We start from the raw sequence: 22,700 nt of genomic DNA on the forward strand, positions 1-22,700 counted from the left end.
AGGTTAGGAGATATTTGGCTATTTTTTTGGATACTTTTGCTTAGATACATTATTTCTTAAAAAGAAAAAAAACATAATTAACAAAAGAAATTTAATTTTGGAAAAACTATTTGCTTAAAGGAGTAAAAAAATCATGAGTTGTTGTAAAATAATATATGTCCATGTTATTCTTCACCACAATTTATTTTCATTATATCTTATCCACCACCACAATTTATTTCCATTATAAATTGTTACTTCTTTTAGGTCTGTAAATGGTCATTATTGTAAGTATGGATCATACATAGAAAGGAGAAGAAAACAATAAAATTACTTACTTGTTCTCTCTTCCCTCTTCTTAATTTGATTTGTCATTTTATTTATACACATTATCAGCACAATTGTTCTACGTATACCTTTGAAGGATTTTGGTATTGAAACAATGTAGGTCAAGATCTTGGTAATACAATCTGCTACTATAAATGATTTACTGTGGCTTTCAGATTTCTGTACAAAGGCATTTGGTAATATGAAAGTCAAGGTAAGCCACATTTGGATTTGATTTTTGCTATCAGATTACTTTCTGTAAAACTGCATAAAGACTTTGATTTTTGCCCCATAATTTTCAACGTATTAGTAAAGATTTCTTTTAGAAATAATTTTAGTCATTAAGTATGTGATATAAGAAATCCTAACTTTTTATTTTTGACTGACTTTAAAAACTTTATGGCTTAAAATTAACATTAAATAAATATGTCCAAAAACTAAAAAAGGACTTTAAATTTATTTTGGCTTCATATAAAATATTAGATTAGTGTTGTGAAAGAAACAAATCTCACTAGTACAGCTAGATAACTGTTTTTTAACATGAAAAGTAGAGCTTTTCGAATCATATAAAATTGTCGAGTTAATGTATGCTAGAAAAGACAAGTCAGGATCGAATACTATTGGAGGATCAATGAATATTTTATTGCAGTGGACTTGAATTTTTTTAAAAGAAAAATAATATTATGAGCCCGTTTGGATGGACTTAAAAAAAGTAACTTCTATGTATGAAGTGCTTTTAGAATATTGAAGTGCGGTTATTTTTATAAATAAACAGTTGAGTGTTTGGATAAAAGTGCTTAAATGAGAAAAATGATGTGAATTTTAGGGTTAAAAGAATAAAAATGATAGTTTGAGAATTTAGTTAAAATATAAGGGATATAAAAGTAATTTCCATGATCAAAGAAAATGACTTTAAGCACTTAGAAAAAAAAAGTTAAGAATCCTAACTTTTCATTTTTGATTGAATTTAAAAACTTTATGATTTAAAGTTAGCATTAGGCAAACACGTCCAAAAACTAAAAAGGGGCTTTAAGTTGGTCAATCCAAACGGACTCCTAATTTTTTTTCTTCCTAAGTGCTTAAAGTCATTTTCTTTGACAATGGAAATTGCTTTTATATCCCTTATGTTTTAACTAAATTTTCAAACTATTCTTTTTATTCTTTTAACCCTAAAATTCACATTATTTTCCTCATTTAAGCACTTTTATCCAAACACTCAACTGCTTATTTATAAAAATAACTTTCAGCACTTCAAAATTCTAAAAGCACTTCATACATAAATTTTTTTTTTAAGCCCATCCAAATGGGCACTTTATCATATTTTTCACCAACACAACGTACAATGACACATGTTACGAGAATTTTCCACGATTTGATTTTTGCCATAAATTTGCCTCCAATATTCTGTATTCAAAATTAAAATGCTCCCTCTGTTTAGATTTATCTATCCATTATTCTAAATTTTTTATTTTATTTTTACTTGTTATTTTTAATATATTAAAAAAAATAAAAATTCCGCTCCTATTTGGAAAAAGTACCAGAGATGCTGCTATTCGTGCAGAGACGATTCTTTATATTTTTAAGAATGTTGGATATTTTATTATTTTTATTTTTAATAATGAAAACAATTATTGCTATTTTAGTGAAACATCACATTATTAAGTTTTGCCTTTTTCACCTTCCACCCAAACATCCGCCAGTTGCATGCGTCTCTGAGTCGATTGATACACATTCCATTCTGCCGTCGCCGATATTCCGACGTTAAATCCCCGGCCGGTAAGTGCCTCATACTCCATAATGCCCGTCGTTTCCTCAAGAAGTAATATTGCTGCTCAAACACTTGAAAATAGTTTTTTTGGACAGTCCAATTTGTTACTAGGGTTTTGACTTCGGTTGAAACGAGAACTAAAAAATGTGGTTATGTACTTGCTTTGTTTTAGTAGTTTTTTTACAATGCACGGTGTAAGGTTTGCTTGGAAGAGTTTGATTATGGACAGATTGTGTTTATTTTTCCATTTGTGTGACTTTTAACTTTTCCCCTGTGTCAAAAGCGCGTTTCTTTTTTATATCCTTTGGGAAGTTTGGTTCAGGGTCAAGTTTTGCGGGAGTATTTATTGTAGTCTGGTGAAATAATTGTACTAGATTATCTAGTGATATACCTTTATTGTTTGACAGTTTGGTTTATTATTGCTGACCATCTCATGAAAAAGTTCAAGCTTACCATGTCTGACAGTCTTTTTTCATTTTTTGGCAATTTATCTTGTTCATATTTTGTTGCTAATATTGCTGTATTAAGTTTTAAAGTCTCACAAAGGGGTATAGTTCTTTGGGGTTGAAGTAGCTTTGATGATTAAAATTGAAGGAAGTCCAAGGATTATGTCCATACATATTCCCCCACCCAACACACACACACCCCAAAAAAGAAATCTTGTCCTGTACAGAGGTGGCCGGGACCTGCCTTCCAATTTTCTATAGACCCCTTATCTTCCTTTCTTTTTTCTTGTTTTTCCTTAGGATAAATCTCTAACCGGACTCTTTGTCCTTCCTATTTATAACAGTTACGTTCACCCAAAAGTGAAATAATTTTTATTTCTTCTCAAGCCAAAGCCACATTTTAATAGTCTATAATTTTATCTACCTTAAAATCAAGTCTATTATGTGTGAATTTGTTTTATTTTCCTGATGAACTCATTATAATTATATTTTCTAGTTAAATTTTTTCTTCGGGTATTATCTCATACTTCGTTATGCAACATAATTTTTTTGTTTGAAAATACTTTGTTAAACCATATTTTAGACGTACATTCTTGTTAAGAAGTCACTTCTTCCCACTGTTAGAGAGATATTTTATCTGTTCCCTAGTAATATAGGAGCTTCATAATTTGATTTTAGTGACATTTCTTTTAGAATGACTTCTTCTGCTTTTGATTGATCACTTGATCCACAACTACTTTGTATTAGTCACCGGAGATTAAAAAAAATGGAAGCAGCACCTTCTTAGTTGGAATTGACACAAATAACGCCCATTTCTTGTTTAGCTTCTTCAGGGGTTCCTTTGGCTTGCTGGACTTGGTGGCTCACCCTTCTAATCGGTTCTTTGTTTAAGAACACAGATGCATAAAATATTTTTTTTCTGATCGGACATAATTGGAAGTAAATCTAGTTCTCTATTCTCAAGCCATCTATCATCAGGTACAAGGTATTGAAAAATGGGTGTTACGCGAAGATTTGATACTTTAATATCCCCCCAACTCCTAAAGATATTGTTTTAAAAGGGGGAAAATGCTCTTACAAGAACATTGAAATGAAAACATTGGGTTGCAAAAGCTAACAAATCACAGAAGGGGAAGATAAAAGGTATTAGCATATAAAGGGAAACCACTTAAACTGGTTACCTACAAAAAGACATCATTTCATGCCGGACTTGAGAAAACTAGCAAATTTATCCTTGTCTGGTCACTTCAAAGAACAAGTTGAATCAAAATAAGTCAAATATTGAGTGGTTCCACCTCAAATTCTGGGTCACCAAGCAACATCATAGAAAAAGAATGCATGTGAGAAATGAAAGCAGCAAATTATTCTCCTTCTTTCCTTATCAATTCCAAGTTTGGGAGTTCTCTTTAGTGTGAGATACTATTGTGAATTCCGAACACGAGCAAATCTGTAAGCTAGTTCGTGCAGTTTGGGCTTTATTTGCTTATCTTTTCTGCATCTACATAAAGTAGCTCTACAGTGTACTTGTAGAGTTAACTTTGCCTTTTATGATATTATGAATGTTTGAACACATCAGGGTTGAAATTTTGTTTCCTAAATTCAATGCCCTCATGGTTGCTATATGGTATGTTATTCTAGGTTTATGATGGGAGATCTTGGCGTGGAGGAGGAGTTATCATGCGAAGGTAAAATGTTTTTCGTTAATCCAAAAGAGAAGAAGTTAGTTTGATGATCTGTTCTCTTGCTATAATCTTTGAGCCGTCATCAGCTATCATGTTATATGTTATTTTTTCCATGGTCAGGCATTAAGAAATTATGGATGTCATTGTGTACCAGTACTAAACGGTGAGAGACGTTGATGATGTTATTCATAAAAGAAATAAATGATCATGTGATATTCAATATTGCTTTGTATCATCAATGCATTGGAAGTTTAAACTGGGCTCTTTGACCCTTTATATTTAAAGAGGCAGTTTATTTCCAAATTCCTCCCTTTTGTTTCCTCCTTTTTCCTCTTGAAATTTATTGTTGCTTTGATTGCTTTGGATGTTTGTGCAAAATACTAACCCATTATTTCATTTACTTTTTTTCCAGCGCCAATCTGACTAAATTATTTTTGTAGATGGCTTCAAACAGTATGTTATGGTGAAAAAGGATAGGAAAATCATATGCTCAACACAGTGTCTCAATCCACCTGTCAATATGTATGCAATGCCAGCTTTCCCTGCTCTTCTGCTTTAGCTTCATCTTCTGAATAGTTCATGCATGTTTTCTTTCTAAGTCACGGTGACTGTTATGGAACATTATGTGCTGATATAATGTTTATCTGCTGCTATAAGTTTCCAGTTTTAGTCGTGAATAGACTTCTATTTTCTTTTCTTGAGGAAAAATAAGAAATTCAGCAGTTTGTTCAACGGAAAACATGGAAGTTCCTTCTGGCAGTAATTTTCTCTATTTTGCGTTCATCGATTTTCTCATTCTAATTTATAACAATAATAAAGTAATTTCTTGTTCCAATTTCCTATGGAAGCTAGTTATTGTTGAGGTAGAGTTGTTTGTCACGGGCAACCATGTTTTTTTTTTCTTTCTCTATGATAAATTAAAGATGTAGCTTTCGATCTGTTGGCGACAAAATTTCTTCTCTCCTTTTCTCCTTTGTAAGTCCAATCTCTTCTTTCCCAATAACAACTGCATGATCCAGTACTAAAACTAAGTGATGCTGCAGAATCCTCAAATTACTCCCTTTAGCGGGCATCATTCTCTTTCTTCTGCTACTACCATGCCATCATATTCGTGACCATCTTCTGTGCCATGCAATTCAATTATCAATACTGTCCTATCTACAAATTGGTCCAATGTTTCTTCCTCTGCAAAATGATGCATACATTATGCAAAAGCATGTGGAGAGGTTTTAATCACTTTTCCCTTGTAGCCGTTGATGCAATTTAAATACAATCTGTTTATCCAATACAAGTATGCAGTAAGGTACCATATATCCATCAAAATAATTATGAAAAAGATGTATCCATTCGAAAAATAGAGGAAAAAGATTGTTTCATGGTGGCGCAGAAGGGATATCATGATAAGTTGTGTTAAAAGCAGAAACTTAATTTCTGATTGATTAATTTCATGTTCTACATTAACAAGGCTTTACTGTTCTTCTTTCTTTTCTTGAGTTAAATCTAAATCATGGGGTCTTCTTTTGAAGATTTAAAGTTATCATCTGGGTAATGCATTACTTGCCCCAAGGGTTTTTGCCCTTCCTCACTTCTTTGCTCCATTGATGCAAATCATGATGTGTACTTATCTGAAATGCTTGTCAGGCCTTCTGTTTGGAATATAACAGACATTGTCCGACAAGAAAAATTGGACTTCCTCTCTGAGTTATCCCGCTGCTTGTTACGTCGTTCTCCAGAAAATTCTCATCAGGAAAGGGAGTGGGAAGAATTCCTTGGTTTCCTTCAGAAACACAAAAGGGTAACTTTTTCTAGAATCCTGAATGTACCTTATTGCATTGATTAATCCCCCCCCCTTCCCTCACCCCCCCCCCCAAAAAAAAAGAAGAAAAGTGCAGATTTTTTTTTTGCTTCCTACATACTATTTCTAGGTGCTCATTTTACGTTAAAATTCTATTTATCTATCCAATACATATCTTTTTGTATTACTTTGCTATTGAAGGTTGCTACTGGAAAACATGATGGCTTTCAATTTTTCATACTTCCTCCCAAAGGAGGCTCAGGATTCAGATGTACATTTGCTTGTTACCGAGAGAGGAGAACACCAAGCGAATGTCCTGTAATTAAGGCCTCTGGATCAACTTCTCATGTGATTGAGGATGTTTGTTCTCCCTACAGGGAGGAGGCTGTTATAGGTGCCCAAACTTGTGATTTGTCAGCCAAAGCTAGTGGAAGACCTGAAAAACCAAATCTACACAATATTTCCCTTGAGAGTAATTTTGTGCATGCAAATCCTAGTTATTTGAAAACTCTAGGTCACACCCATTCTGGTTGGAGTTTTGGAGCAATCGCGGAGTTTGTGGACAATTCTAGAGACGCCAAAGCAACTAAGTAGGTACACAAGTTACTTTCCTGGTTGACGATTCTTTACTGGCTTCCTTATTTTTATTTTGTCTACATTGCCTTTCGGTACTGTTACCATGATTTTTTAGAAAAATGCTTCTTCTTATTGTACTCCCATTTTCCTTTTACTTTATCATTCTACCTTGCTTGCAGCTCCCTCTTCTAACTGTGCTAGAAAGGTGTGGCGTGGGGAAAGGCAGAGGTTACCATTTTTTTTGTGCATTTAAGTTGCATAGTTTCTCATTTCAGGTTGCTTTTATTGGATATTTGACAGGTTGGAAATTTCTATTGACATGATATTTTCAAGAGCGGTTGGCAGAGAAATTCCTATGCTATGCATTATAGACGATGGGTATGGAATGAACCATCAGCAGATGCTTCAGATGGTGTCATTTGGACACAAGCAACCTGATGCAGATGACCCTAATCGTATTGGGAGATTTGGAATTGGTTTTAAGGTAGGTTAATATCTGCATGCACAAGATGTGAAACTCTCGAGGTCCCTATCTGTTGTCCATCATGGTTTTGTCCCCACTTTCTTAAAAGAGATAGGGTGAGAATTTGATTCAACAACAACAACAAACCCACTATAGTCCCACAAGTAGGTCTGGGGAGTGTGGGGTGTACGCAGGCCTCACCCCTACCTTTGAGAGATTGTTTCCAATAGACCATCGACTCGAGAAAATTGTTGTTTTTCAGAACAAGTTTGAAAGTAATGGAAAAAACAAAAGCTACATAAAAATATTGAAGAATGAAAAGTATTGACATTAGTAACAGTAAAGATAACCAAGGTAAAAACCAAAAGTAGTAATACAATTGAAGAATGGGATAATGCTAGCATAATAGGACTAATACTGGTAAGAACGGATGAGTGCTCTAGACTAGACTCTGCTCTACCTCTGGGAAGAGTGAAAATGCTTGACTATTGAATGTTTATCGTAATCCTCAACCTCTATGCTCTCGTATCTAAGATCATATCCTCGGTAAGTTGAAGGTGCGCCATGTCCTGCCGAATCACCTCTCCCATTTTCTTCTCTGTCTGCCTCTACCTCTAAAATCTATCACCGCCAGCCTCTCACACCTCCTCACTGGAGCATCTATCTCCTCTTTTTCACATGTGCGAACCATCTCGGCCTCGCTTCTCTCTTCTTGTCCAGCTCGAAGATTACTCCCACCTATATCGGTTTGGTCAGTTCAACTTAGTCAATAAATTAAATATATCTTGAAATTTGAATATGAAAGAAAAATAATTGGCACTTTCTAATAACACTTGATAATAAATTAATCATTATTTAAAGTATGTTTTATTAAACATCCAATGTGAAAATCACAAATATCTTTTTGACATATAAGCTAAAGAAAATCCTAAATAAATTTTCAAAAATGTATATAAACTTATATATTTATATGCCCATTTGGTTTGGTTTCTTTCTCAATACCAAACCAAATTGAACTAGGCTTTGTTCAAGAGTGGTGGTGATAGACTGATAGTGATGTCATAGATGGTTAGTAATGGTGGTTGGTAATTGTGGACAGAGTGACAGTGAAAATTATCTACCCAAAATACCTTTTAATGATATTAAGACTTTGTTCAAGATCTTAATGATTAAGACCTATTCAGACCAATTAAGTGTCTAAATCTTAATGTAAACAAATGCACTTAATGGTCTAAGGTCTGAGCTATTCAACTTTTGAATTTCATTAAGTGCAAACTAATGAGGCCTAAGTGAGATAATCGCCAGGGGAACAAACTCCTTGCAATTAAACAAAGGAATATGACAATTCATTTTACAAGTTTAAGGCAAAAAAAACTTTTGTAGTAGGTGATCTATTTGCCTATCTACAAACATAAAAATTGTATAAGTTAAATGAATTAGCAAAAACTGTTTTAACCGACTAAATGCACACCTCTGTTGAATTACCAGATGAAATAAAAAGTTTGTTCCATATCGATTCCAGTAATTATCGATACAATTTAATTAAATTAATAATAATAATTTAACAATATGGTGGTACCAACTTGGCAACTTGCATACAAGTTGTATACAAAAAGTTGTAAATGCTAAGCTAAAACATGATCCTGCACAAAGTATACATGCAATTGACTTATAAACCATGTGCTTGTTGGTAACAAGCTTCATGGTTAACAATAAGGACTTTGGAGTTTGAATCCTGTAATTAATGATTATGACTTCCTCATTTTTAGTAATGTTGGATTGCAATGCAGTGCTGGCATATAGATGCATCTCCTTTTGCTTGAGTTTCTTTAGGTTTCACCTTATGCTGCGATTCCCGATAGCTTTTGATACCATGATATCTTTACTGTTCCATTGGTGTTCTTTGTGCAGACTGGGGCAATGAAACTTGGGAAAGATGCATTGGTTCTGACACAGACAACTAACTCTAGATCAATTGCTTTCCTTTCCCAGACACTCAATGAAGGAAAAGATGTACGCACCAGATGAACTTGTTAGACTTCGTGTTTTGCTTGTAATTTGTCAGTAGAGCTTATCTGCTCAATCTTATGCTGCAGAATCTGGAGATACCCGTTGTAAGCTACTACAGATATGGGCAATTTATGGAGCTGGATAAGCAAAATGAGACTTTGTTCAAACACAACTTGAAAGCTATTAAGGAATTTTCACCGTTCGATAAGTACTTCATTGGTCAAAAAGTAGGTCTATTCAGTAAGGATGGCACAGGAACACATATATATATCTGGAATCTGGATGAGTGGGGACCCAATTATAGCCTGCAATGGGAGTCTGGAATAACTGGTGGGAGCTCCTTCCATCAGGGCGATATTCTCATTCGTTCTAGACGGGTCAGAGCTCGTCCAGGCCAGATGACTCAAATGGTTGATTACCTTCTTTTATAACTTATATTCCACTTTCTCTCTTTCTCTCTCTTCATATTTCTAAGTTGCAATTTTGGTTTTAGGTTCCTTTGGATTATTCACTTAGATCTTATTTGGAAGTGATCTTTCTTGATCCACGTATAAAAATATATGTCCAAGGATCACAGGTATTTATACATACATTTGGCTTTTGTGTCCCAATGTACTGCTAATAAGATTGGAAACGGATTCTTTTTTTAATGTTTTAATAGGTCAAAAGTCGACCATTAGCAAGATCTCTGAACAAGACTGTTGTGGAAAATGGTACTATAATGGGAAAATCAGTTCAGCTTACGCTGGGTTGCAATCAATTGGAATGGGAAGAAGCAAATTGTGGAATATTTCTGTATTGGCATGGACGTCTAATAGAGGTAACCGTTGGATTTCCATTCTTGCCTTCTTCATTGTTTCGGAAAGGAGATGCTTTCTTTTATTGCTTACAGTTGTTTATAATCTCATTGTGATTTAGCTTTCCACTTCTCTGAAACGAAAATAAGATTGATTACCCATAAAAAACGAAGGAAGATTTAGCTAATGATTTTTTAAAGTGTTCAGTCTCAATTTAGTTTTGCATTTGGTTCTAACATCTGAAGCTTTTGGTAAGTTTTAGTATGCATCAATGGATATTCTACTGTTTCATTAGTTTCCCTGGGATATTAAATTGCTGTCATATTTACAGCTTGACCCCTTTTTGAAACACTGGCCTTTGCAGTTCCTTATTCCATTTCCATATCAAACATGATAATGCATGTCATCTTCTGTTGCCTATATACTTACACGGGTTCGTTGTTTCTTACATTGGGAAACACAATCCTATGCATGCTTAATCGACCAATGAGGTGATGACGCTGGTCCTTCAATGTATTTTAGCTTTCATTGTCTAGGTTTGGATAGTTAAACATCTATAACAACCAGCAAAGATGATTTTAGTGAACTTCCATGAAAAATCTAAGTTCAAATGCTAAAACATATGAAAGGGTTCCTTAGCAATCTTTTTTAGAAGCTAGCTTAACGAATATTGAGTAGCACTGCAGTTAAATGCACACACTGAATTTTTTTTGAATTTTTGTCATGTCTGATTACAGAAAATTAACTTGTTTTGGAATCTTCTTAGTAAAATGGTAATTGACTGGTTGGATTATATTCAGGTTTTATTTAAATATTCTTCATTGGTTCACCGTTGGCAGGATGAATTGGACATAACAATTTGTGCTTTACGGTTTTTTTTTACTTTCTTTGTTTATATGTTACATTGGGATCTGTGAAGTGATTTTATCGTATCTTGTCCACTGTATGAAGACAACACATTCGTTGATTTATCCAGTTTAAAGACCTTATATAGCGTGGCCTTCTAAATTGTTGCTTTTAGCAAATACTTTCTTCTCACCATGAGGAGTCTTAACTAATCTCTTTAATGCTGTGGCACACCAAACTAGAGTTAATAGTACAACTGGATATAGAGATTTTGCAGAACTGGGTTACATGCTAAGCTTCATAATCTGTTAACCTGTCACGACCCAACCCCATAGGCCACGACTGGTGCCCTAATTGAGCACCCAAACGTACTCTTATCCCAAATTAGCCATTTTAACCGAATAAACATAGGTAGTGATTATAAGAAATTGCTAAACAAATCATAAAAGTAGATATAGGCACGAGGGCTGATAGGCCGTCACAAACACACAAAACCCAAACCATATATACGAAACCCACAACATAACTCTGTCTACAGACCTCTACAGATGATAGCATAGTCATATGACGGGACAAGGCTCCGTCGTATCCCTGACCAACATATCCAAATATACAGAGATAAAGTCAGTACCAAAATACAAGCTCCGAACAAGGGAGCACTGTCAACGATGCAACAAATGCCCTAAGCAGGTGGATCAACAAATCAAACTTCGGTACCTGCGGGCATGTAATGCAGCCCCCGAAGAAAGGGGGTCAGTACGAATATGTAAAGCATGGGTTGTAATAATTAAAACCATAATTTGAATAGTGGGTGCAGAAAACGGACTAAATATTCAGAATATCAAAATGCTTATCATAATCACAAATCATATATGCAAATACATATGCCATATCCGGCCCCATTTCGTGGGACTCGGTGAACAAAATGTGGTCGTCCTCTCGTCATTGGCGCCACAGCACATCATAACACCAGAGTAGGAAATGTCTCCGTAACAGATCATATCATATCAGATGGCCATATCAAATCATATCAAATCAAATCATATCATATCATATATGTACATGGCACAGCATAACTCCGTGGCATAACATACACCACAACCCATGTACATGTCATACCTGCCCCCTCACATCGGGGCACGGCGAAAAATGCAGAGAAATACGCACGAAAACATATCCTGGCCCAGGCTCAGTGAAAGAGTGATTACAGTATACACGAGTGGAGTAGTGAGAAACTAAATGTAATTTAAAATTTAAAATATTTATACAGACTCGATAGCATGGTTTTGATAACAAATCATATATAAAAAGAACTTGAATAATAATAATAGCGCAAATCTTTCCAACCTCACGATAGTCTATGTCAAAATATTTTTCTGGAATCGTCTCCATATTTCAAAATATGTTATAGAACTTAATGGAATAATTAGTCATATAATATTCGGAAGAGTAGCAAAGAATTTCTCTCAAATTCCACCTAACATAAGCGAAACAGAATAACAAAGAAAAATTCAGAATTGTGAGGCCCACCTCGGTCAAATGAGGTGGCGTATATAAATTACGTGCGTTAAACTTCATAACGTCATTTATAAGAGTTTCAAGGTAGTCGGAATTCATTTGTGCTAAATCTAGAAGTTTAGACAATTTTTCCAAAAATATTCATAAATGCCTAATTCAATTCTACTGAATAGAAAAGGAGAAATTTTGAGCGTCGATTCCGAAGAATAGAGTGAACCCCGAGGCTCGTATCCACTCCTATTACATCTACGACATGCCAAGTGAAGAAAAGGTAAAGCTTTACATACCTTATCGGCTTTTCACGTTTGTCCAAATTTAACTCCCGTTTCCTCCAAAATCTACAATTGGTCACATTTATCAATTACTATTCACAAGACTTTAAGAATTCAATTCTACCAATATTTGTATACAAAAATTTCGGCAGCATCTCCCTTATATATATATGACAACCCCGAGATTACAACTCGGCCACCATATCAACAAACAAGCCAACAACAACACCGATACCATCAATAATCAATTTAAAACGCACCATAACATAAATTGGTTTTTTTTCCAACTAATGCAATAACTTTCAACCCAACTTTGCATTTCCAAATAAATATGAATATTTCATGTTCATAACTAATTTAAACTCATTCAAACATAGGTGAAAAATATTCCAAGTAAGCTATTCCATATTCATCAATTCCATATTTCACCCAAAAATTCCATAAATGCAATAAAACTATTATAACTCATTTTCTTCTTTCAACTTCATAATCAAATTCATTTTCTTCTTTCAACTTCATAATCAACCACAACAATCTATACTTGAACAACTTTACTTCCATAATATTATAAAATCATACTAAAAATACATAATTCCCTACAATCTATTTTAATACCAACTTAAACCATTTAAGCTTCCCTTATGTTCCAAGAATCACAACAATAATTAACAAACTATACAAACTTAATTATTTTTTTCCTCTTCATCACCTAACCCATATTTCCAACTTCAAATAAATTCATTCAACTTCCAATTCCAACATAATTTTTTTTTATCATAACTACTACTAAAATACTACACAAAAATTTAATTCATCTTGCCTCCAAAATCTTCATATACATGGATTTATACATATGTAAAACTCACCATACAAACTTCCATATTTCCATAAATTCTACACATCTCTACATACTACAACATCAACAAACTTCATAACACAAAGAAATTGGATTAATTCTTACCTTTTCCTTCTAACTTCTTCACTTAATCAAAGCTCCAAATCAACCAAACAAGCCTTCTATCTTCCAAAATAAATTTACCATGTCATAGAGGACCCTTGATTTAGTGGAAATACCAAGAAATTATAATTTTTGGGATGAAATTTCAAGGAAAAATTTTTCTCCTCTTTGGCCGAAACTCTCTTTAGTTTTTGCCTTAGTTTCTCCTCTTATTTCTTGTTTTCAAGTCTCTCAAAATGTCTAGAAATCTCTAGGAGTTAGATGATTTAAAGGCTCCCATGTGAAATTACCATTTTGCTCCTCACCTTTTCTAATATCTACAAGTTGAAATTCCAATTATGCCCTTAACCTTTTATAGTATTTCCACATGTGAAATTCCAATTTTGTCCCTAAACTTTTATAGTATTTCCACATGTGAAATTCCAATTTTACCCCTAAACTTTTCCAATATTTCCACATCCCAATTTAGTCATAAGAATTATGTATCCAACAAAATCAAACATAGCTTTGCCCTTGACTTGTTACCGTTATCCCAAAAATGTCCTATTGTGAAAAGAAAAAAAAACAAAGAATATGGGATATAACATAACCGACCAATCATGATTAAACAAGGATCTTATACTTGATTTTATATCCTTTGCTTTCCCATGATGATATTAAGGCCTTCACCAGAACTTAAACATATCATGTATCCAACCTCTCTCCCTTCTTTTTAAGGAGTATCCTCTTAATGTATAATGGGTAGTTATCAGTAGTCTTCAGGCCAATTTAAGTAAACTGGACTTCATTCTAAGATTGATCAAGTTACATAAGCAACATACTTGCCTGTAAAATATAGGGACTTGTGCTTCTGAAGAAACTATTATGGTTGATAATGAGAAGAAGGTACAAGCTACGAAGAACAAAAGGTGAACACAGCATGTATTTCATTTGAAGGTCACAATGAATTGATATCAATCGATCATTACTCGTTAGATACTTGAAAAATATAGGATATGTTGTACAACTACCCCCCTCCCCCCCAATTTTTCGTTTGTTGAGTTCAAAGCCCATTATTGGTGCTATGGCTCATGGTGATAATAGAGCCTTTATCTCAATAGTTTGGATTCCTAATTCTGTGTCCTGATTGTAAATATGTAGTTCTCTAATACTATATTACTTGATGGGTGATATTATGGCTTCCATTTAGACAGTATTACTTGATTGTATGGATTTCGGAGTGCTGAAGCTGACTTTTGATTATTAACTCCCCCTAATATCCCTTCCTGTATGTATATTTCAGCATATACTTGATTTGAAGGTCAAGATGGCTTGAATCTTGATATTGAATGATTTTTAGTTACTTGAAAAATCCAGGTTGAATTGGACTACTGTTTACTCGTTTTCTTCCCCAGTTTGAGTCTCTTGTTGAGTTCAAATTGTAGTCTATCATGAAGCAACATATGGTTATGACAACAGAACCTCTTGTATCAGTAGTTTAGATTGCTGAATCCGTATCTTGATTACAGTGTGTTCACTCCAAATACATTGAAGTCAATAAGAGGTTCTATTGACTCAAGGAGATCAGGATACTAGCCTTTAGATTCCTAGAAAATATATGACGAAAAAGATAATTTTTGTTTTCACAATAGATTGGGTGAATATATAAGGATTTATGTACACTTTTGGCTAGGAAATCACTTGTCTAGCTTACAATCTATAGTATAGCAGCTAACATGGTTATTCTATTACAGGCTTACAAGAGAGTTGGGAGTATGATGCATAATGGAGATAGAGGTCGTGGTGTCATTGGTGTTATTGATGTCACAAATTTAATGGTGAACATTTTCTTCCTCTTCTTCAGTTTCTTTTTTCAAGTTAATGATGTTTTTGCAATAAATATGTTGGAAACTTCTCTGATCTTTATGACTTGAAGTCATATCATTTTGCCTATAATTATTAAGGATGTTGGTTTCACTTTGAATTTACTTAGCTATAGCATTGCCATTATATACTTCTATATCCTAGACAATTTTATTCATAAAGAATTATAGTAATGTGTTGTATTATTTTGTGGTGTTCCGTAAAATCATGGTTGAGTTAGTATTTTTGTTAGAATATAGATTTTGAGCCCCTTTAACTTTTTAGGAGGTCACACCTAAGCCCTAGGATATTTTTACAAAGCAATGTTGTGATTCAACTATTGAAAATGAGGGAAATTTGCAATATACGTTATGTTTGGTGCATGAGACAATTTGCCCTCTTTCACGTTAAGTGCTTGAAACTTTAATGGTGAACTTTATATACCCAAATTATTTAACTTTCCATTAAAGTTAGTTTAATTCTTCATAGATGTAACTCTCACATTTCATTTCATAAGTCCTCTTTTTATCCATTTGCTTAGTTTCTAGAGACCTCCACGAGGTATGGGTAAGGTCTGCGTATACCTTACCCTCTCCAGACCCCACTTGTGGGATTTCACTTGGTATGTTGTTGTTGCTTAGTCTCTAGAGAACCAGAGTTTTACTAAACTAAGTCTGTGTGTACTTCTTATCAAAGATGTTTAATACAGTGAATTTTACATTATAATGTTTCCAAATAAGTAAGATAAAGAGTAAAAAAGAAGCCTAAGAAATTATGAAGACGACATGGTGGTAATTGTTGGTCACGTAGAATAATTAAACTTTGAGCAGATGGAAGGCTTGAGAAATTACTGGCCAGAGAAAAGGGACCAAAATTAAACCAATCATTACATATACAGTTCCAAGTTTAATGATGATGAAACACGAGATATCTTTAATGAGCTGGAAGACAGTTCCAAGTTTAATGATGATGAAACACGAGATATCTTTAATGAGCTGGAAGACTCCTAGAGTCACTTATCAATTTCTAATGATATGAATTTCTGTGAGAAGTAACATGTCTACCAAGTACCAACCGTATGAGATTTTTTTTTCTATCAATGTTTTACTCTAGAGTTTCTTGATTTTATGATAGTATGTTTTCTGGCGTTGAAAGGGAATACCATTTTCCCTTGATGGTTTCAGTAGATTTTGCGAATTTAAAATATCCTTGTAGTACAATACTTTTGTGTATCTGACAACACCCTCTTGAGGTATATTAATTGATATCAATAAGACAGCTATCCTTAATTCTAAACCAGTTGATGTGGGCTATGATTTGTCAGTTTTCATCGTAATTTAACTATTTTTATGGTGGCTTACAACCTACTGTCGCATTTATCCTGTATCTGGATCTGGGATCATCTACACTTTGGACATTGGCATAGTTGCCGTCTTGATGTATCGATAAAAGTTTTTCCTTACTAGAAATTTGAAAAGGAACTGAAAATTAACTGACAATATCTATAAAGAAGGTGATGCTATAGCAAAAAACCTTTCATTTTACTTTTTAGAAGACCTTTATGATAAAAGAAGTACATAAAACATAACATGATGTCACACTCATTGTCAAAATAATGTTTCATGGCACAGGCTGAAGATAACGGTTATGTTTGGGTGCACAACAATAAACAAGGATTCCAGGACTGTGAAGTGTATGCTGAATTGGAGAAGTGGCTGGGTGAAAAATCAGACAAATACTTGGATGAACATGTTGATAAAGTTGAATTGGTACTTCCTCACTACACTGGCCTAGTTTTAACTTTATTTGTGGTAGCTACTTCTTCCCTCCCCCTCTCTCATCTCAATCTTGATATTTATCTGGATGGGCTATTGTAATTTGGCATGGATTTGAAGCTGATATGGTCTTCAACTTTATCATTTGATTGCTTAGTTTTGATGGGATGACTTGTTTAATATCGAGGATGCAATCTAATAACTTAAAACCACCCTAACAACTTTGAATGAGGACTAATTAAATGAGTTCTGTGGGAGTATTTTGAAGGATAAAATGGTGGTCATAATCATGCAACCAGAATGAAATAAAATTTTAGCAGAGCTGGATCCGAAAGGACAATTAAACCCAGATAAGCAATGATAAGCAAGGCAATATAAAACCTTTGAAGAAAAGATATCATTTCAGTGATGCTAGAGTTAAGGTTGCCTCAGGCACAGGAATCATCACTGATGGCGCTGTTGGTTTCACCTTTTTGGAGATTGATAAAGTGATTTATTTTCCATACCCACAAGGAGGCGTGTGGCACAAAAATTATTTTATGTGGTCTATCTGATTACAAATAAAGCATGAGGAAAGCATTCAAATATTTCTGCTTCACGCGTAATACCTCAAAACTATTTTCTAGAATTTGAAATTGGTGCTGTAATCCACTAATCTGTGAGTATGATTATCCAAACTACTGCCTACATAGGCAGCAGTATGCCTTTACTTTCATCTCATTTTGATGCCTTGCAAGAAAAATTATTGAAAGAAGTACCATTAATCCTCTTCTTTGTATGATTCTCTTTTTGAAATATCAGTACAGTCACTATGTAGCTTTGCCGGCATTTCTGAGACTGATCTAAGCAGGGAAAAGGGATTTCTCCTATTTCTCTCAAGTCATTCTATTGATATTTTAGGTTTTAGGGTTAATGGTTCATTTTGTCAAAGATGGCATTCTCACCAATTTTTTAACATGTGTTTTCCTCTCTTACAGAAGGCGGGTAGTGGTGTATACAAACCTGACAACGACTGGGTGCAGTGTGACAAATGTAGAAAGTGGAGAATGTTGAGCCATGGCTTCAACAGCAAGACTTTACCACTTCAGTGGTAAGAGTCTTATCTGACTTCCCTGACTCACTTGAAAAATATGACATAAAAAGGAGCTTGCTTAGCAGTGTTATTAAAAGCTATGGCTTTATCGCTTAAAGCGATGAAGTGAATCGAAGTGAGGGGTTGTTGCTTCATGGGTGAAGCCATGCACTTCAAAGAACCGACCACCTTTTCTTTGGATTTCAATTTTGAAGAGTTGGATTAATATTCGCACTTTGCTTCTTGCTTTTTGGTTCAAGCCCCATGAACCTTGTTGCTTCTTTTGCACCTTCTACTTTTAAAAATACTGTCTCTCAGTTAATACTAAGAATCTTATCTTGATTTCTCCAAAAAGCCCTATAAGTCTTATTTCTAGTTCATGTCATCCATACCTCAAGTTTTTTCTCTCACCCAAGGCGCTGAACTGTTCTCTTGTAAAGAGTGTTTTCATGTGATCATCATTTATTGTTCTCTTATTGTGATCTTTGTTAACTGTGCAATTGCAAACTTTGACATTTGATTACATGTAAATGCCATGCTATTTTTTAATTTTCAGAACTCTTTTGATAGTTTTGAAACCATTAACAATGCATTTAGATATTTTTTGCTCTCTTAATCAAGACTATTGCAGATCCAATATCCAAGTGGCAGTCTAAAAGCAAACAAATATGTATTCTCTTTTTGATGATGGATGATAGTGAGATTTGATCCCAGGACCTAGGACCTTTGCCTGCCCTAATACCCTATTGAAGTATGTGTGTGACCATCTCATCTAAAAATTTAAGCTCAAAATAAATGTTTCCTCTCTAACAACATAAACTAAGATTAGACAGTTTACATCATTCTGTATGGTATCGGATGGTGTCAGAGTAGGTAGAAGTAGGTAAAAATCTGGCGGTCAAGTCTCACCATCATCTATCCAGAAAAATCAAACCCACATGTAAGCAAGTGTGTTGCTAACCCAAAATAAGAAACTGAAGGTGTCCTTTGAAGAAATATATGCTTTGAGAGGTTAACCTACCATTACTGTTACCTGAACTAATATTAGAAAATGGCCCCAGACTATGCCAAAATTGCATCTAGTAAGTTCCATCCAATGAAATAGTTCAACAAGTTTATATATCAAGGAAATTGGTTCATTAAGTTAATACTAAAGACTCCCTTCTAAAACAGGTAAGACCATGCTCAAACCTACACTCGAGGTCTATATAAAACCGTGTACAAGTTCTGGAATTACAGGATGAAGCCATTCACACACGCTCTAACAGAGACTACTTCTGGACCTATGTATGTTAGATTCTTCCTGAATAGGAGTATAACTAATCCCAGAATAGCCAAGTTAATTGATAGGTGTTACTGTATATTTCTGAATATTGATAGGTACCCACATATTTAGATCCATAATTATATTTCCCTTGTAATGCACATCCAAGAACAGTAAATATGAAATTCAAAGATAATATGCTGTTCCATTGGAAAGAGATCTTTTATAGAAGATATAATTTATTACAAGACGTTATTTTGGTTGTGTTCAGTTTTGCTAAATTGTTTGCTTTTCTTGTCTGAACTCCACAGTGAAGTTCTACTTGTTCACTAGGTCATTATAATAGCTAATTCTTTTTGCTGTTGTTTTTCTCATGTACAAAAAATTGTCATCATGTTATTTGTGAAGAAGTATTTGCCTCATATTCACTAAATGTTTTGTTCTGTAAATCCTGTTTTGACATTACTATAGGTTCTGTTACATGAAACCTTTTAACGGGGAATGCGAGATACCAGAGCAGGAAGTTGAACCTGGAGTGATAACGATATCCAGCAAGCGTGTGGGATACAGTTCCACTGAAGATCCTGAAGAGATAAAGCGCAAGCTCTCCAGACAAGCTGTGGGGACATCAAAAAGTATGACACTGAAATTGTTCACTTCCTTAGTTATTCTGGTTTGCAGCTAGAAATGAGTGGTTATTATATTCTGTTGCCATCAGTGTTTTTAGCAGTGAAAATCACAATAAAAAAACAAATAATAAAGAAAAAAATGAAATGCTACTTGCAGCGCTGCAAGTTCTGTTTCCTACGAACAGTGGGTGTAACATTGTATATGACTGTAAATGTAGTCTAATAATACTAGTATAATAGTTAAGCTACTCTTTTTCCTGGTGAGAAGTGCATGTTGAAGTGATTTGTGCGTAAGTAGATAAAGCTTCCAAGTTTAGGTGAAGCAGCTCGAGGATATATAATTTTAGATGGTCATTAAAGTTCTATTTAGAGGGTTGACCCATGATATCAGTGTTTTGTTTTTAGTTAAAGACACCGTCTTGGTGGGAGGTTAGACTAGAGTCTAGACCCCTGCCTTGTATACTAATAGAACATAGCAAAATACATGTGTGAGGGGTATATGAAGCGTAACCTCAAAAGAGGCTAAGGAATTGGACAGACCCAATCATTTACACTTCAATGCCAGAAAAACAGATTTTGGCTCTACTAGAAATGTTATACAGATAGCCTCTGTTATGTTTTCTAAGAGATTGAAGATCTCTTTAGCAGTTTCCTTACAAAAGTTAGCTTCACAAAAATGTGCAAATCAACATATATCATCAGAAAAACAGTTCATGAGGCTTTTTCTTCCCAACCTTAAGGCTAGGGATCTTCCTTTTATCCAGTTGTAGTAAACCTCTCATTTGCCTCTGGAGGCTATCAAGAGGTATACACTTCTCATTTCCAGAGAGTAAGCTCAAGATAGTAAGTTTGTCAGTCACTTGATTGGCCTCTCTTAAGGCAGTGGTGAATAACTCAATCAGAATCTGGGAGAGCATTTTGTATATCCCTTGTGATAGTTGTGAGTTGCCATGGGATCTTGAAAACCTCCCTGATGTATGATTGCAAGATATCAATGTTCATTGAGAAGGTCTGCAGGGCAAAAAATCTGGAATTGATAATTTTCATTAATTTTAGTTTTCTCATGTACACAGTACCAAAGTCCACATACATTGCCATCACTTGAGGTAAAAGGAAACATATACACATGTTTAGGATATTTCATGCTGACGGTTTCAGTTTTCTGTGTGAGAAACAAAGAAACATTCCAGCTCTTTAATAGGGTGGAATTTTTTCGATGGTTTTTTTGCCTCTACTTTTGCATTAGACTTGTGTTAACTGGATCAACGTAAATTTTGAGAGCTAAATGAGGATTTATTATTATACAGGTTCTGAGGTTCACAGTTTTGAGTGATTGTAATGTTGTTGAACTTTCAGTCTGCAGATGTTCCATTTACAGGATAATGCTTGTTAGGTCATGTTGTCTCTTTTCTCATATTTTCTGCTCCTGGTTTCTTAAGCAGACATGGGTGAGAGCGTTTCACGTCATACAATGGATGATGATCAAGCAAAAGACTCATCTGCACAGAGACATAAAAGGCTCCGAAGGAGTTGTAGGAAAAGTTAGTATTATTTTGAAACATGTTGTTTCTTCTTGTGCAAGTATCTTTACGTATGTATATGTTGTCAATATGCAGCGGCTTTTTGTTAGTACAGTTATATGTTAGGATAGGTCATAGCGAAATACGTTATTTTGTTGTACACCTTATATCACAGAGATGTGCTATGACCGAGTACTTGTCTTGAGTTTTTATTTTCATCTCGTACAAGTAAAATTTTGCCTAGAGAAACATAGATTTTCACTTATTTGATCAAATCAAATATATACGTAATTACTAGTACCATATTTTTTCTGTGTCCGTGAAGATAGTAAGGTGAATATCTGTTGTACAGCCATCAGGAATAGCACCTAAATTCATGGCTATACTGTTTTCAATGAGATTTTGAAATTGAACTGACCAAACTCCCCCGTCCACGAAGAAGAAAAAGGAAAGTGAACCAATACATATAGACGTGTTGATCGAAGTATAATGTGTTTCGTGAAAAAACTCTCAACACCCATGACCTTTGTAAATGTTAGTATGTTACTCCCTCAGTGTCGTATGACCCATGCCAGGACATTTGTGAGTCGATGGTCTGTTGCTCAACAGATAAAAGTTACTCTAGAGATAATAAAATGGTTCTTCCCAAGAACTTTCATCTATATGAAGGTATGACAATTTAGGTTATACAATTATGTCATTAAGGATAAAATGAGACATTGAAGGTATGACGACTTAGGTTATACAATCATGTCATTGAGAATAAAATGAGACGTTTAAATTTAAATTATTTTCTACTACAGATAAATATTGCTGCCAGTTTCTTTTTTCTTTTTTGGTAATAGATTGAATGAAAATGTTGTGACAGAAAATGAAATAGTGGGATTAAAGGAACAATATTTACTATTCACTACGTTTGACGTTGGTAACTTTGGGGGGACCACAACCACAAATCAATGAATATTTTAATTGTTTACATGAATGATAGGAAATATGCTTCGAGTGCCCCCACAAAGAAAAGGTCATTTTGGTTGGTGTTAGATGTATTACATTTTCAATTGTCATTCTGCTTTCATTTAATCAAAGAAAGTCAGTGGTCATCATAGGGATTTTGATCTTTAAGCCACTTATAAAATGAATGGATTAACGTAGTTTTTTCCA

The 22,700-nt window shown here is 34.4% G+C and overlaps 1 protein-coding gene and 1 long non-coding RNA gene across 3 annotated transcripts; one reads left to right on the plus strand and one right to left on the minus strand.

The window, feature by feature from the left end:
* The first annotated feature begins 1,955 nt into the window (after positions 1-1,955).
* LOC129873393 (uncharacterized) lies at positions 1,956-21,839 on the plus strand. 2 transcript variants are annotated; one of them, XM_055948479.1, is made up of 15 exons: positions 1,956-2,082; positions 4,159-4,205; positions 4,643-4,724; positions 5,844-5,997; positions 6,199-6,587; positions 6,874-7,057; positions 8,948-9,049; positions 9,133-9,456; positions 9,540-9,623; positions 9,708-9,866; positions 15,171-15,254; positions 16,911-17,048; positions 18,032-18,144; positions 19,862-20,025; positions 21,459-21,839. In XM_055948479.1, exons 2-15 carry the CDS (start codon positions 4,163-4,165, stop codon positions 21,563-21,565), a joined length of 2,127 nt encoding a protein of 708 aa, XP_055804454.1. In that variant the 5' UTR covers positions 1,956-2,082; positions 4,159-4,162; the 3' UTR covers positions 21,566-21,839. The 2 variants fall into 2 exon arrangements, with proteins under 2 accessions (XP_055804454.1, XP_055804456.1); XM_055948481.1 differs by having other exon boundaries at positions 1,957-2,082; positions 21,462-21,839.
* LOC129873394 (uncharacterized) lies at positions 7,376-13,649 on the minus strand. The gene is made up of 3 exons (XR_008762718.1): positions 13,441-13,649; positions 12,495-12,545; positions 7,376-7,774 (listed from the first exon to the last, which is right to left on the minus strand). It is a non-coding gene; the product is annotated as an uncharacterized LOC129873394 (long non-coding RNA).
* Positions 21,840-22,700: the final 861 nt, after the last annotated feature.

This window comes from Solanum dulcamara, chromosome 11 (genome assembly GCF_947179165.1).
Source record: "Solanum dulcamara chromosome 11, daSolDulc1.2, whole genome shotgun sequence".
Classification (NCBI taxonomy): domain Eukaryota; kingdom Viridiplantae; phylum Streptophyta; class Magnoliopsida; order Solanales; family Solanaceae; genus Solanum; species Solanum dulcamara.